General features: G+C 39.6%; 2 protein-coding genes across 2 annotated transcripts; both read right to left on the bottom strand.

The window, feature by feature from the left end:
* Positions 1-1,111: 1,111 nt before the first annotated feature.
* LOC146458583 (uncharacterized) lies at positions 1,112-5,077 on the bottom strand. Its single transcript, XM_085090862.1, has 4 exons — positions 4,861-5,077; positions 3,038-3,188; positions 1,959-1,994; positions 1,112-1,520 (listed from the first exon to the last, which is right to left on the bottom strand). The coding sequence occupies exons 1-4, from the start codon at positions 5,056-5,058 to the stop codon at positions 1,231-1,233; spliced, it is 675 nt and encodes a 224-aa protein (XP_084946988.1). The 5' UTR covers positions 5,059-5,077; the 3' UTR covers positions 1,112-1,230.
* Positions 5,078-7,895: 2,818 nt separating this feature from the next.
* LOC146458584 (small ribosomal subunit protein uS8-like) lies at positions 7,896-11,193 on the bottom strand. Its single transcript, XM_085090776.1, has 5 exons — positions 11,111-11,193; positions 10,772-10,911; positions 9,331-9,410; positions 8,506-8,591; positions 7,896-8,029 (listed from the first exon to the last, which is right to left on the bottom strand). Exons 2-5 carry the CDS (start codon positions 10,902-10,904, stop codon positions 7,936-7,938), a joined length of 393 nt encoding a protein of 130 aa, XP_084946902.1. The 5' UTR covers positions 10,905-10,911; positions 11,111-11,193; the 3' UTR covers positions 7,896-7,935.
* Positions 11,194-11,195: the final 2 nt, after the last annotated feature.

Below are 11,195 nucleotides of genomic sequence, written 5' to 3' on the forward strand. Positions count from 1 at the left end.
GACGCAAGGCGCAAGCAAAGTATAAGGGCTTTATGTCAACTGAAAACGAATGCAACCATGCTCCTGATGCAACGCAAGCGCAAGTGCAAGCGCAAGAAATGGAAAAACTTTGATGCTTGCGCTTGTGCTTTTGCTTCAACCATGCGCCGCATTTCTTGAGTCTCAAGCATGCTAGGAATTGGAATAAACAATTGCAATTATTGAGAGTAGTTTCAACAAGTATGGGTAATTAACTGAAAAAATCAGTAATGGACAGATCACAGACGAAAGTTGCATGAGCTAAACCCGCTTGTGCGGATCCAGAAAATCCAGAAAGAGGGGTTCGAAGAAATTGCGTCCGTAAAAGGAAACAAGTTTTCACGAGCTCGCTCATCCACACAGAGCTCATATCTCCTTTGTTCCTGTAAACTGAGATGGATTCATCGATTAGCTTTCCAATGGTCTATTAAGCCGGATTTCAAGTAAAAGGACAATGTCATCTATTTGTAGTGTAACTTTCAGAACCCTCAAAAAACAAATTTGTATCGATGGAAACGCTCAAATAATGTTTGAGCTTTGTAATAACACTACTAATACTAAGAAACGAGTGTTAATTATCTTTGATTGCGGATGGCCAGGACTGAAATAGATTACAACTAGAAAGAAATTGGTTTTTCCTGCGTGTTTGGAGAAAGCGACAGAAAACGGATAATACTTGTGCCTTTCCCAGCAAAAAAATCACTAATATTTTCTTTTCCGGTGCTCTAAGAGCAATTTGATGTTAAACAAAACGTACTTTGTTAAATGTTTGAGTAGTTTTGACCAAAACACAGAGAAATTTCCGTGACAGTGCCCCTTTAAGATTAGGTCTTAAACATCTTATCCATCTTTGCTTGGAAACCTGGGACAGATAGTGGGGCGAGGAAAAAGGGGGCGGAACTAGTTTTTTCGTGGCATTTTCCCCCGACCGTTTCAACTTTTTCTTGCCCCCACTATCTGCCACTGGGTCTCTGAGGATGGTGCTTATCCAGTGATGGTTGCTCCTGAACAATGTTCAGTTCCTCTTTGACTCGAAGCGACAGTATCTAAGGTGGCAAAACATTCCTAGGACTTGAGTTGTCTAGAGTTGGCATCAAGTATCTAACATCTTCGGACACTTTCTCTAAATTTATTTTTATTTTTTCCACATGAAATAAGATATTTTGAACTAGTTTATAATCTCTAAATGACCTTAAGATTATTTCTAGGCTATTACAGTTGTTGGCTTTCCTGTTTATTGTCATTCATAAAAATTCCAAATAATCCTAAAGTGTATTCACGTTGTCTCAAACTCTCTCCAAACTTCTCTTGTAAGGTGGAGTAATTTTGAAGTATTGGCGCTGGGCACGGTTTTTGCGTCAAAGCTTCGTTGTAACACTGTCTCCATTTTGTCGTCTTAGGCCATGCCATGTGATTCACCACCATCTGATAAAAAATTGTCTTCTCACAGCTCCGGTGTATGTCAGCAGCACATTTCTCAGAACCAGGCGAACGTACCTCGACTACCAGAGAAAAATAGGATGAGTATGAAATATAGCGTTGGCAAAGCCTGACTTTATTGGGGAATGGGTGGGTGGGGATGAGAGTTTTTACCAAAATACAATAACCGCTGTCAAATGCGTGCGCGGGCATCAGATTGGAACTATAAGGTGGGTCGGTTTTATGGATGTCGCAGGTCCTTGGTGAGTGATGTCCGCATTGTCGGGTGTCTTGAAAAGAGGTTTGGGAAGAGGGACCCATTGCCGGAATTAGCCCGAAAGTTAATTCAGTTATGGTACTGTTAAGGAATGCCACGTGTTATAAATAAAAGTAGAGAGCTTGAGCCCATAAAATTAGCTGAAGACTAAGAAATGACCGAAAATTTCACTGATAAATGAAATGAGTATCCCCATTTGCTTTTTTTTTTTTTGAAAGGATGAAAATAAAAATAAAAATCTCACCTGTGGAATAATTACTGAACAATGCTTGGACAGAAGCTAAAAAAAGAAAGTGTAAGAGCTGGATATTACTGAATGACAAGTTCACTTATGATATAAAGATTTCAGTTTTCTTCCCTCATTTGAAAGATAATCTTTTAAAACATTTATGTGCAAGCTACTAAGTTGAACCTGCCACGCCCCGCGGATTCTGACCTTTTCCGGTGAAAATAAATGAATGAATGCATCTTCATTTATCCTACAAGATGGATCAGCGGATAGAAAGTAGACAATGGTATAAACCGATATGTGTAGCTATTAAAATAAAGTTTCTATGTACATGTCTATATCATCCCGTATAACAGTTAAGGCTTAAAAGTCTACAACGGTGAAACAATACACCAACAGAAAGAAATCAATCGAATTCTTGAAAGGAAGAACTCATGATCTGTTCTAGCGCTTTTTGGAAATACTAATGCGAGAAACTTTTTCAACTTTTTCAAGTTTCACCCAGTCAATCTGTCGCCAGAGACACTCATCGACCCTTTTAATACATTGAGGTGGTAATTTGTAACAAAACTAGACCATTAGTTTAGATTTCTGTTGACAAACAAACGTTTTTGGGTTTTTGAAATGACACAAATTCCCTTGACTCTTCCCCTATCAGTAGACACATCTCTTCCGGTGACCTGCTCCAACTCGGTTATTTGATATGGTTATTTCTGGGAAGTGGTCAAAACTACTATACTCGAACAAGACCCACTAAAAGACAAAATAAATGGTGGTCTCTGCCTGCACACCCCTTCCTCAACCTCAAAAGATGGTGTCTCTATTATATAGCCACCCCTCTATCCAGAAGTAAAAATTGACAGTAAGATTCAAAAACCCACTTTTCTCGTTTATCTAGCCATGTTGACTTTTTCTAGCTAAATATTTCTGTGTCAACTCAAATTTTAAAGCCAATACAATTTTTTCGGTAGTGTTCATGAGACAGGTGGTGTCTTCGATAACCTCCCTACCCCAGACAAGGTGGGTCCTCTTCGAACAAAATTGTTATGACCAGTTCCCTTAAATGTAAAGACCACTACACTGCTTTAACTGACCGGAATTCTGGATGCTTTTCCGCAGTTTCTCGTATTTGAGGTCAGGGCACATAAGTGTCTTGTCGACTATTGAAGACTGGAGCAGGAGAAACCTGTCTTGATCCAAAAGATTTCCGGATCCTGGACTTTTCTCAAAACAATTTATAACTTTCTGCAGAGATGAATGAAAAATAAATTAAAACTAACTCCTGTGAAATTAATTATCCGATTCTAATGAAAGAGGAATGGCAAATGGTCTTTCAAAAAACACGAGTCTGCTAAATTTAGTCCGCCGGGCAAATTGCGCACTTTGTCTTCGAGCCATACCACTGTTGTAAATGTGTCCATACAAGAGAAAATAAAGTTATTTTCTCTTGATTCGTGCTAAAGAGATATGACATAGCAGAACTTTTTATAGGTTAAATTGAAATTTAAAGAGACTATGTCACCCTATGCGCATGCGCACGTTGATGAGGAACACTTTCATTCTCGACTCCAGTGCTTATGCTTCTAACAATCTGAATGAACGTGCAGCCGGTCATGCGCAGAAGGAACTGGAGTCGAGAATGGAACACTTTGAAATCGTTGGCCCAACTTTTTCATACACCGTCGGAGAGTTCAGGAAGCTGGTTTAATCTGTTTAAATTACGTTTATCTTCGGAAAGTTAGCAGAATGATTTATTTACAAATGTTCTTGAGTAATTATAATAAAAGCTGTTTGTTGCGAAAAATTTGAAAGCTTTTGCAATGGTGAAAAAACAAAAATCCCGCGACGAGTTGTATGCAAATCAGTCTCAAAATCTAAAAATACATATTATTTAAAACTGACTCATTGAATAGCACAGTTCGAGAGTTTTGATTGGTTTAGCGGCCATGGTATATGAGCCATTATATCATGCCCGACAAAATGGTAAGACTGAGGCGTCAGGGAGAAAAGAAAATATCACCGAATAGGCAAGATACACTGTATAGCGATTTTTCGTGGTTGTTTTTAATAAAACAATTATTGCACTCTCGCTTGTTTGATACGAGATGATGATAGCCAACTCGGTGCTGTGCACCTTGTTAGTTATCTACCATTTTGTATCCAAGGCGCGCTCGTGGAATAATTGTTAATTAAGCACCGCTCCTCTCACCCCTTCTTGTGTAATTGTTTTAAATTCAGTTTCATTCTCACTTAAAAAGCAGCCTGGTGGATGGAAACTCCTCCGAAGCTTTGGTGGGGGTTTGCGTCTTGGTTCTCCCAAGCCTGACTCTATTTCAGACCAAACATTTTAATCAGTTTCCGGTATCCCTTCTCAGACCTGGCACCGAAAATATATACCAATTTTTAGATCTGATTTCAAGAATCCAGACCCGTTCCCTGAAAAACCATAACCGGTTTTTCAGACTTTCTGAGCAAACTGGTCAAAATCTGTGGCCTATTTCAGACCAAAACGGCTAAAGAACCATACCCTTTTGGCGCCGCACATACCTATATAGCTTTATATATAGGGGAATACTCCACCCCCTCCCCCCCAAAAAAAAACAAAAAAAAAAAAACAAAAACAAAAAAGAAAACAGTGTAACTATTTGTCTATTTACAAGTGAAAACCGGAGGCCTTGATGTAAAGTTCATAAAAGGTTAACAGATTTTGGGGTCAACAACCAATAACATCATATATGCATGTATCAGCGTCTTTGGATTAAAAACATTAAATCCAAAGTAATCAAGTATGTATAAAAAAAAATGTCAACGTATGTATGAGCTTCAGGACATACTGTCCAGTGACACTTGTTGGCAAAGCAGACAACTGTCGACTTGGGATATATAAAGTGAAATAGAGGCATGCTTGTGATGTTACCTGTTTTATGTCGCACGCCATTGCCGGAAATGCAGGCACGCCGGAATCGATCATTAGACGGTAAAGGATTCCATTACAATCTTTGATAATATCATTTCCTGATATTTGTGTCGTGTCTGCTAAGGCAGCTCTGGTGAACAATTTCTTAGAAAGTAGAACCACTATTAAAGAGCAGATGGCATAAAGATCGCTATTCATCTTTGTGTTCGGATTATGGGAAAATACAAGTGAGGGGTGGAGATACGGGTTGCCTGGTGTCCAAACACCTGTTGCAACAGGTGATTAACAGTTTTTATTTTTTTTTCCATGGCGACTAAACAAGTGTCTAATGTATTTTAGAATGTAAATTAATAACGGTGGATCAAAATCCATCATTTTGGAAGTTATCCTTTGTGGGACTGACTGGACACTGCAAATGCGGCCGTTCGTTTTTTTCCCACTAATTAGAATCCCAAGTAACCTCACTAAAAGGCCAAGAATTTCTCAAGGAATTTCTGACCATTATATTGTTTCTATTTCCAAAGTTATGATTGATAATTATACAAACAATTTCATGCTAGGGTTATGAGAGTCTACCACTGACTGAACAAAAAGACACCTGCCTCAGTTATTATTGGCTTAAAGTTGAATTTAACGGTTTGTTGATTTCGTCGATTGGCCACGCTCATATTTTATCGAGTGAGTTTGGTGCTTGAAAGTGTGTTTTGACGACTTCCATTTGCGTTTAGATAAACTAGCACCCCTTACTTGTTCCGACCACGTCTCGTTTTGACCTGCGCAAAACTTCATGAAGTCATTTTTCTGTGTCCGAAACCCTCCCCCCACCCCCCAAGGGTTTTTTCGATCAACGCGTTATTTTTTGGCAGTTTGTCAGTGGTCGGGAGGTTCTCGGCTCGATGATTGTGATTTTATCGAGCAACATGCAGCCCAAGTGAACTTCCCTTCCTGCCAGTCGCTGCATATATGTACCAAAGACCGGGAACACTACTCATCCCCCACCCCTGGTGGGGTACTTCCTATAATGGACTATACGAGAAGGGTCAGTCCGATAGGGGTACCTTTTTCAGGATGGAGGCATATAAAAGGGTAGGGATTTCACAAGCTGAAGTATAGAGAAGGGTAGAGAAAACTGTCATTTAGGTATTTAAAATAGCCTTTCAAAATATCTCCAACGGACCCAACGAAAAAAGAGAGTGTTTCTGCTGTAGGTATGTGAACTTTGAGGTACCATTTTCTATGGAAGGTATATGAAATGGCTACCCTTCCTGTAAAAAATGGTATGTAAATGGGTAAGGGTCTGGATTCCGGGGCGGAGCCTCCGCGTTTTCTTGAGTACGCCCTCCCCCGGGATCAACAAGGAGCTCGATCAATTTCCTATAATTACAGCTATAAACTGTGGAATAACCCAAAAGTACCGAAACGTCTCGCTGATTTCTTTCTCTGGTTCAATTCCAAATCCAATTTAACAGCTTGGAAAATCACTTCCTAGCGTCACTCTAGGGGAGGGGGTGGGGAGTGGGAGAGAGGACACAGAGAACGAGTGACGACACACTTAGCTTGAGTCCAGCCGACGTAAAAGCCGTTTGAGTGGAACGGCTCATCAGACAAGGACTACGACTTAAAAACCTAGGGCGCATGGCTCGAGTTTACTGGCCAGCAGCAAAGAGAAGCAAGGTCTCTATTTGAAATGCGAAGTTACACTCTAGTTTGATCTGAAGGTTGCTATTATTCATCACTTTGCTGCATAGATTATGGCAAGCTCCCCAAACGAAGTGTTATATTTCGGTCTGTTGTTGTATCCCAAAAGAGTTCATAACCCACTGTAGTTTTAAAACGATGAAGGTCTGGAAGGTCACTCCCTAGATAGGCGTTCCTTCGCGCTAAAGTAAAAGAAACTTATCTAATGTCAATAACACAGGGAGTGCTTCCACAATCTCCCGAGCCAGAGGCTCATGATAAAGTGTTTGACAATAATCCAGATCGAATTGGAATTTGGAAATGATGGTTTTTGAGGAGAGAGGAAAACCGGAGTAACTAGGGCAAAGATTTTCAAAGAATTATTGCTTCTTTATATCAACTGATAAATTAACAAACTCGCTCTCTACATGCACGGGGATGGGGGCAAGAAGAGTATTCCACCCTGCGCAGGACTTGTAAATCTTGAAGTTGTTTTATCTCATCAGATTACAGGAGCCTAGCCTCCGTGGCAGCCGCTAAAGAGTGTTGATAGTGGGAGGGGAGGAGGGGGGGACAGCTTCCCCTCCATCATACCCCTTTCTACCGCCTGCCATGGAGGCTAACCTGAGCCAAGAAGTTTATTACAGGACATTGTTTGCAACATCAAAACTTCATGTTTGCCCATTTAAAGTTGTGAAAAGTTAAATGTCAAAAAGTCGCTTCATTGTCTTTGTACATCGGAGAAGAGACTTTCAACGAAGTTTTAAGTTATTTTTGCAAGGGACATGTTGTAAAGCAACAGAAGTCTGTACACTTAGAGACATGACAAGATAACAGGTAAACAAAACATTCCATGCACTTTGTGATACATCAACTCAACATCATCTCTGTTGTGCTTTTCAACACAAAGATTACAGAAATTGTCCCCATGACATGTTGCTCAAGTTAACTCCATAGAACATGCTACTGCTATAGGTTGCTGCAAAATGATCCCTTCACAATTGGGCATCTTTGGTGTTGCAAAATGTCACTGGTGCACCCCTCCAAAAATGAAGCCAAGATAATGCAAAATCTCCCTCTAACGGATTTGTTCTTTTGATGTTGCCATGTAAGGGCGTTAACTTTGCCTCCCAGAGGGTCATTTACTTTGCCTCCCCTATCCCCACTAATGTTTTTGTTGTGCAGGGCTGAGTTGATCAAACCCTGATTAGCACTAATCCTGGGGTTAACAGTGAACAGAACCTCTCTCTAATGGTAGTTACCCAGACTAGTGCTAATCATGCTTTGAACATCTTGGATCAGGAAGCTATAGTATCTGGGTACAAAGTCGTTCACTTCACCACAGCAAATAACTCAAATCACAGGTTGAAACTGTCTGTTTATTTATACTGATTCTGGTCAATAGAAAAACCCTAGAAGTTTTCCACCAGTGTGCTTTCTTCTGGCTTCTTCATGGTCCATAATGCCACTGGATGTAGAGATGACGAGGTATCTGCAAACAAGACAACAGTATTATAGTCTAACACAGCGCTACATACAAAGACAATACCATTGGGCAGGAAATGTAGTGTGTAACAGTCGTAACAGTATGTAGCAGTTGTAACAGTGTGGCTACTGGTTACTAGTGCTGATGACAACTCTCTTAAGTCTCCTCTCCTTTTTATTAATTTCAATGGGTTATTGCTATTTGATTGGACATGTACTGCAAAGAGATGGCAATAACATGGCCAGAACTGCACTGACTTGGGCACCAGAAGGCAAAAGACGGGGCAGACCACAAATAACCTGGAGGAGGAGAGCGGGTAGAGAGCAGGAAGAGATGGGACAGCAGTCGTGGAGGGCCACAACTACATCTGCGAAAGACCGAAACAGGTGGAAGGCTTTTCTGAATGGCCTCAAGTGTCCTCAGGGGCATGAAGAGGATAAGTAAGTAGGTAAGTAAGTAAGTAGCATTGCTATTGGACTTACCCAAACTGTCTGGATGGCAGGAGATTGCTTGCCCACTGTTCAATGTCATGAACTTTCAAGTCATAACGAGGACTTATGACACCACACTAAAAAAATGCAAAGGAACATTATCAAGAGAAACGTTCAAAATTATGGGGTTAAGTAACATTTTGGCTCGAGCACCTATGTCCAATGCCAATGGAAATACATGTACCTAAAAAAATAATGACTTTTCTGACTTGGACAATAATCAAACACTTCACACACAAACTGAAAAACATTTTTTTTAGAATAACGTTATTCAGTCTGCGGCACAGGCAGAAGAAAGAAATCCAAGTTCTCCTAATAGAAGTCAAACCTATGACCTTCCCATTACTAGTTTGGATGCCCTAACACTTAGATACAGAAGATGTGTGTGAACTAGGCCATTAAACTGAAATTTCTTTATTCTGGAAATAGCAGTTGCCAAGTACTAAATAAGACTGTTTCCTTCTAGACATAAAACTCCAGACAAACTAAGTAAATTCAGGGGCATACAGGTGCACAAATGTAGTGGTGGAATATGTAGGTCAGCAAAATGTTTCTAAACAGTTTTGTCCAAGATTGTAGTAAGGAGATTTCACTTTTTAATCAAGACATTACTGTTTCGTGACCATTCCCTTTATTCTCACAACGTGAATGTTTGATCCAGCAGTAATTTTGTAAGGAGAAAATGGATACTGGTCGCTGATGCTTCGCTTATTCAGAGGTTTCATTAATTTTATTTTCATCCAAACATTTAAACATCTGAACATTTTCAAGTTCAAGATCATGAAGATTATTTGTAGCATATCAACGGAAACTTACCTTGTTGAGTCGCCCTGTCAGCTGAACCACAATTTTTCCTGCTCTGTGGTCATCCACAATCTCAAATTCACCGATATAACCTGAAAAATACAAAAAGATCTTCATTAGAGACACAGAGTAAGCCCTAAAGCCCTTTGATCACAAGCATGATCAATAGCTTAGTTCTCCATACAGGTTCAGTACATAGTGAAGCAGATATACTGCAACTCAAATGCTGGCTACCATCTATTTAGTTTCTTGTGGGTACATTGTACTGCATAAGTACATGTAGGCAACAAGATTAAAGAAAATCAACAAATAGCTAGGGACTGTTCCCTTGAAACACAACAAACCTAGCAATTGACCTCTCAAGGGAACTTCATAGCACAAACTACTGTTTGCAAATGCAAGCTAAACAAAGAAGTTAGCTTGTATTAACATCACGACATTGGGAAAATATGTTGTTAAACCACTGAGATAAAAATAACTAGTCTCTATCTCGCCACCTTTTCCATTATTTGAATACTTGAACACCTGTTACCAGATAAATTTAAGTGTATTTTTTTAATATTAAAAAGCTTTATAAGCTTAGTATTAAAAAAGTTATGAATGTTCAAAGTCAGCATGGGCACTCTTTGTCACACAGCCTGAATACGGTTCAAGCCAATTAAAAGACAGTTCAGCAAAAGTTGAGCAGCAAGTGTTATACATACCTCTTACTTACTGAGTTTGAGGTCCATACTGTAAGTTACGGATCCTTGTTTTTTCCCGTTGATTTATGGCCTGCGCGCTTTGCGCTTTGGCCGTAACTTACAGTATGAACTGAGAAAACAAGGTTAGTAAGATATTTATTATATCTCCGAGGTTAATCCCACACCCGGGAAATGAAAATAGTTGAAGTTTAGCGGGCCGTAAAGTGGAATACAGCCGCAAAATTGACCAATCACACTGCACGTACTAACTGAGAGATATAATAATGGCTGTTCAACAACTGTTGGGTGTTTAAATTTGAAAATAGACCATTCAACATGTTGAACACTGTATAACTTAACAGAATAGAACCTGGTTCTATTGAGATCAACATTGTGCAGTATGTTGAATAGCAAAATTGACCACACCATTCACCACAATGCCAACAAGACTAAACATCATTCAATATTTGTATCAAGCAACAACTGTGGAACGCTAGTGCACTACAGTATGTATCATTTGCTTTGGAGTAACAACAAATGAAACTTATCATGCTAAACTTGTGTGGACACCTGATAATGAAAAAGTTTTGTGTATATAATATAAATAAACAAAAACTTCCATCACAGCGGAGAAGCATAAAGTCTACTCAGTCACTTAATTCGTAAATTTACAGCTTAAGACTGCTTAAGATTGAAGTAATAGCGACACGTGTTTATCAACACTCTCTTCGGTCGTCTAGTATATAGGTACAGACTTTAACTAGACCTACCATGTTTCATCATTACAGTCAGAAATTTAACTATGACTTTTGAGGAGGGACGCAGAAGAACCTGACGCTTTCCTCGTCTTTCAGCATTGCATATGGCGTTTAGAGCGTCGCTCAACACATTAACTCGCACCATATTGAACCTTTAAAACATAAAACGCTGATGTCAACAGAAGCCTTGGAAACAATCGCCTTTAACATGGATATTTGAACAATAACATCGATTATAACTACTCAGAAGTCAAGAACATTTACTGGTTTATTTAATAAAATCGCAAACTGTTTGAAAATCGTTTTGGTGAGGCGGATGCAAACGGATTTTTCACTGACGTTTTACTATACCTGGTGGAAAATTCGCGATCGCGAGAGAGAGAGAAAAGCTAGTTCCTAGACCATAATATATTCCCGGTTGCCTCGCTCTCAAGTT

Source organism: Pavona decussata, unplaced genomic scaffold (genome assembly GCF_977016875.1).
Source record: "Pavona decussata unplaced genomic scaffold, jaPavDecu1.1 SCAFFOLD_233, whole genome shotgun sequence".
In the NCBI taxonomy this organism is placed as follows: domain Eukaryota; kingdom Metazoa; phylum Cnidaria; class Anthozoa; order Scleractinia; family Agariciidae; genus Pavona; species Pavona decussata.

Excerpts from the sequence above, each read along its gene's own strand:
- LOC146458583 (XM_085090862.1), bottom strand. The coding sequence starts at position 5,058 with ATGAATAGCGATCTTTATGCCATCTGCTCTTTAATAGTGGTTCTACTT. Across the intron at positions 3,189-4,860 it reads TGGCGTGCGACATAAAACAG|AAAGTTATAAATTGTTTTGA; the intron begins GTAACATCACAA and ends TCATCTCTGCAG. Across the intron at positions 1,521-1,958 it reads GTTCAGTAATTATTCCACAG|TCGAGGTACGTTCGCCTGGT; the intron begins GTGAGATTTTTA and ends TTTCTCTGGTAG.
- LOC146458584 (XM_085090776.1), bottom strand. The coding sequence starts at position 10,904 with ATGGTGCGAGTTAATGTGTTGAGCGACGCTCTAAACGCCATATGCAAT. Across the intron at positions 9,411-10,771 it reads GACTGTAATGATGAAACATG|GTTATATCGGTGAATTTGAG; the intron begins GTAGGTCTAGTT and ends TGTATTTTTCAG. Across the intron at positions 8,030-8,505 it reads CTGCCATCCAGACAGTTTGG|ATACCTCGTCATCTCTACAT; the intron begins GTAAGTCCAATA and ends TCTTGTTTGCAG.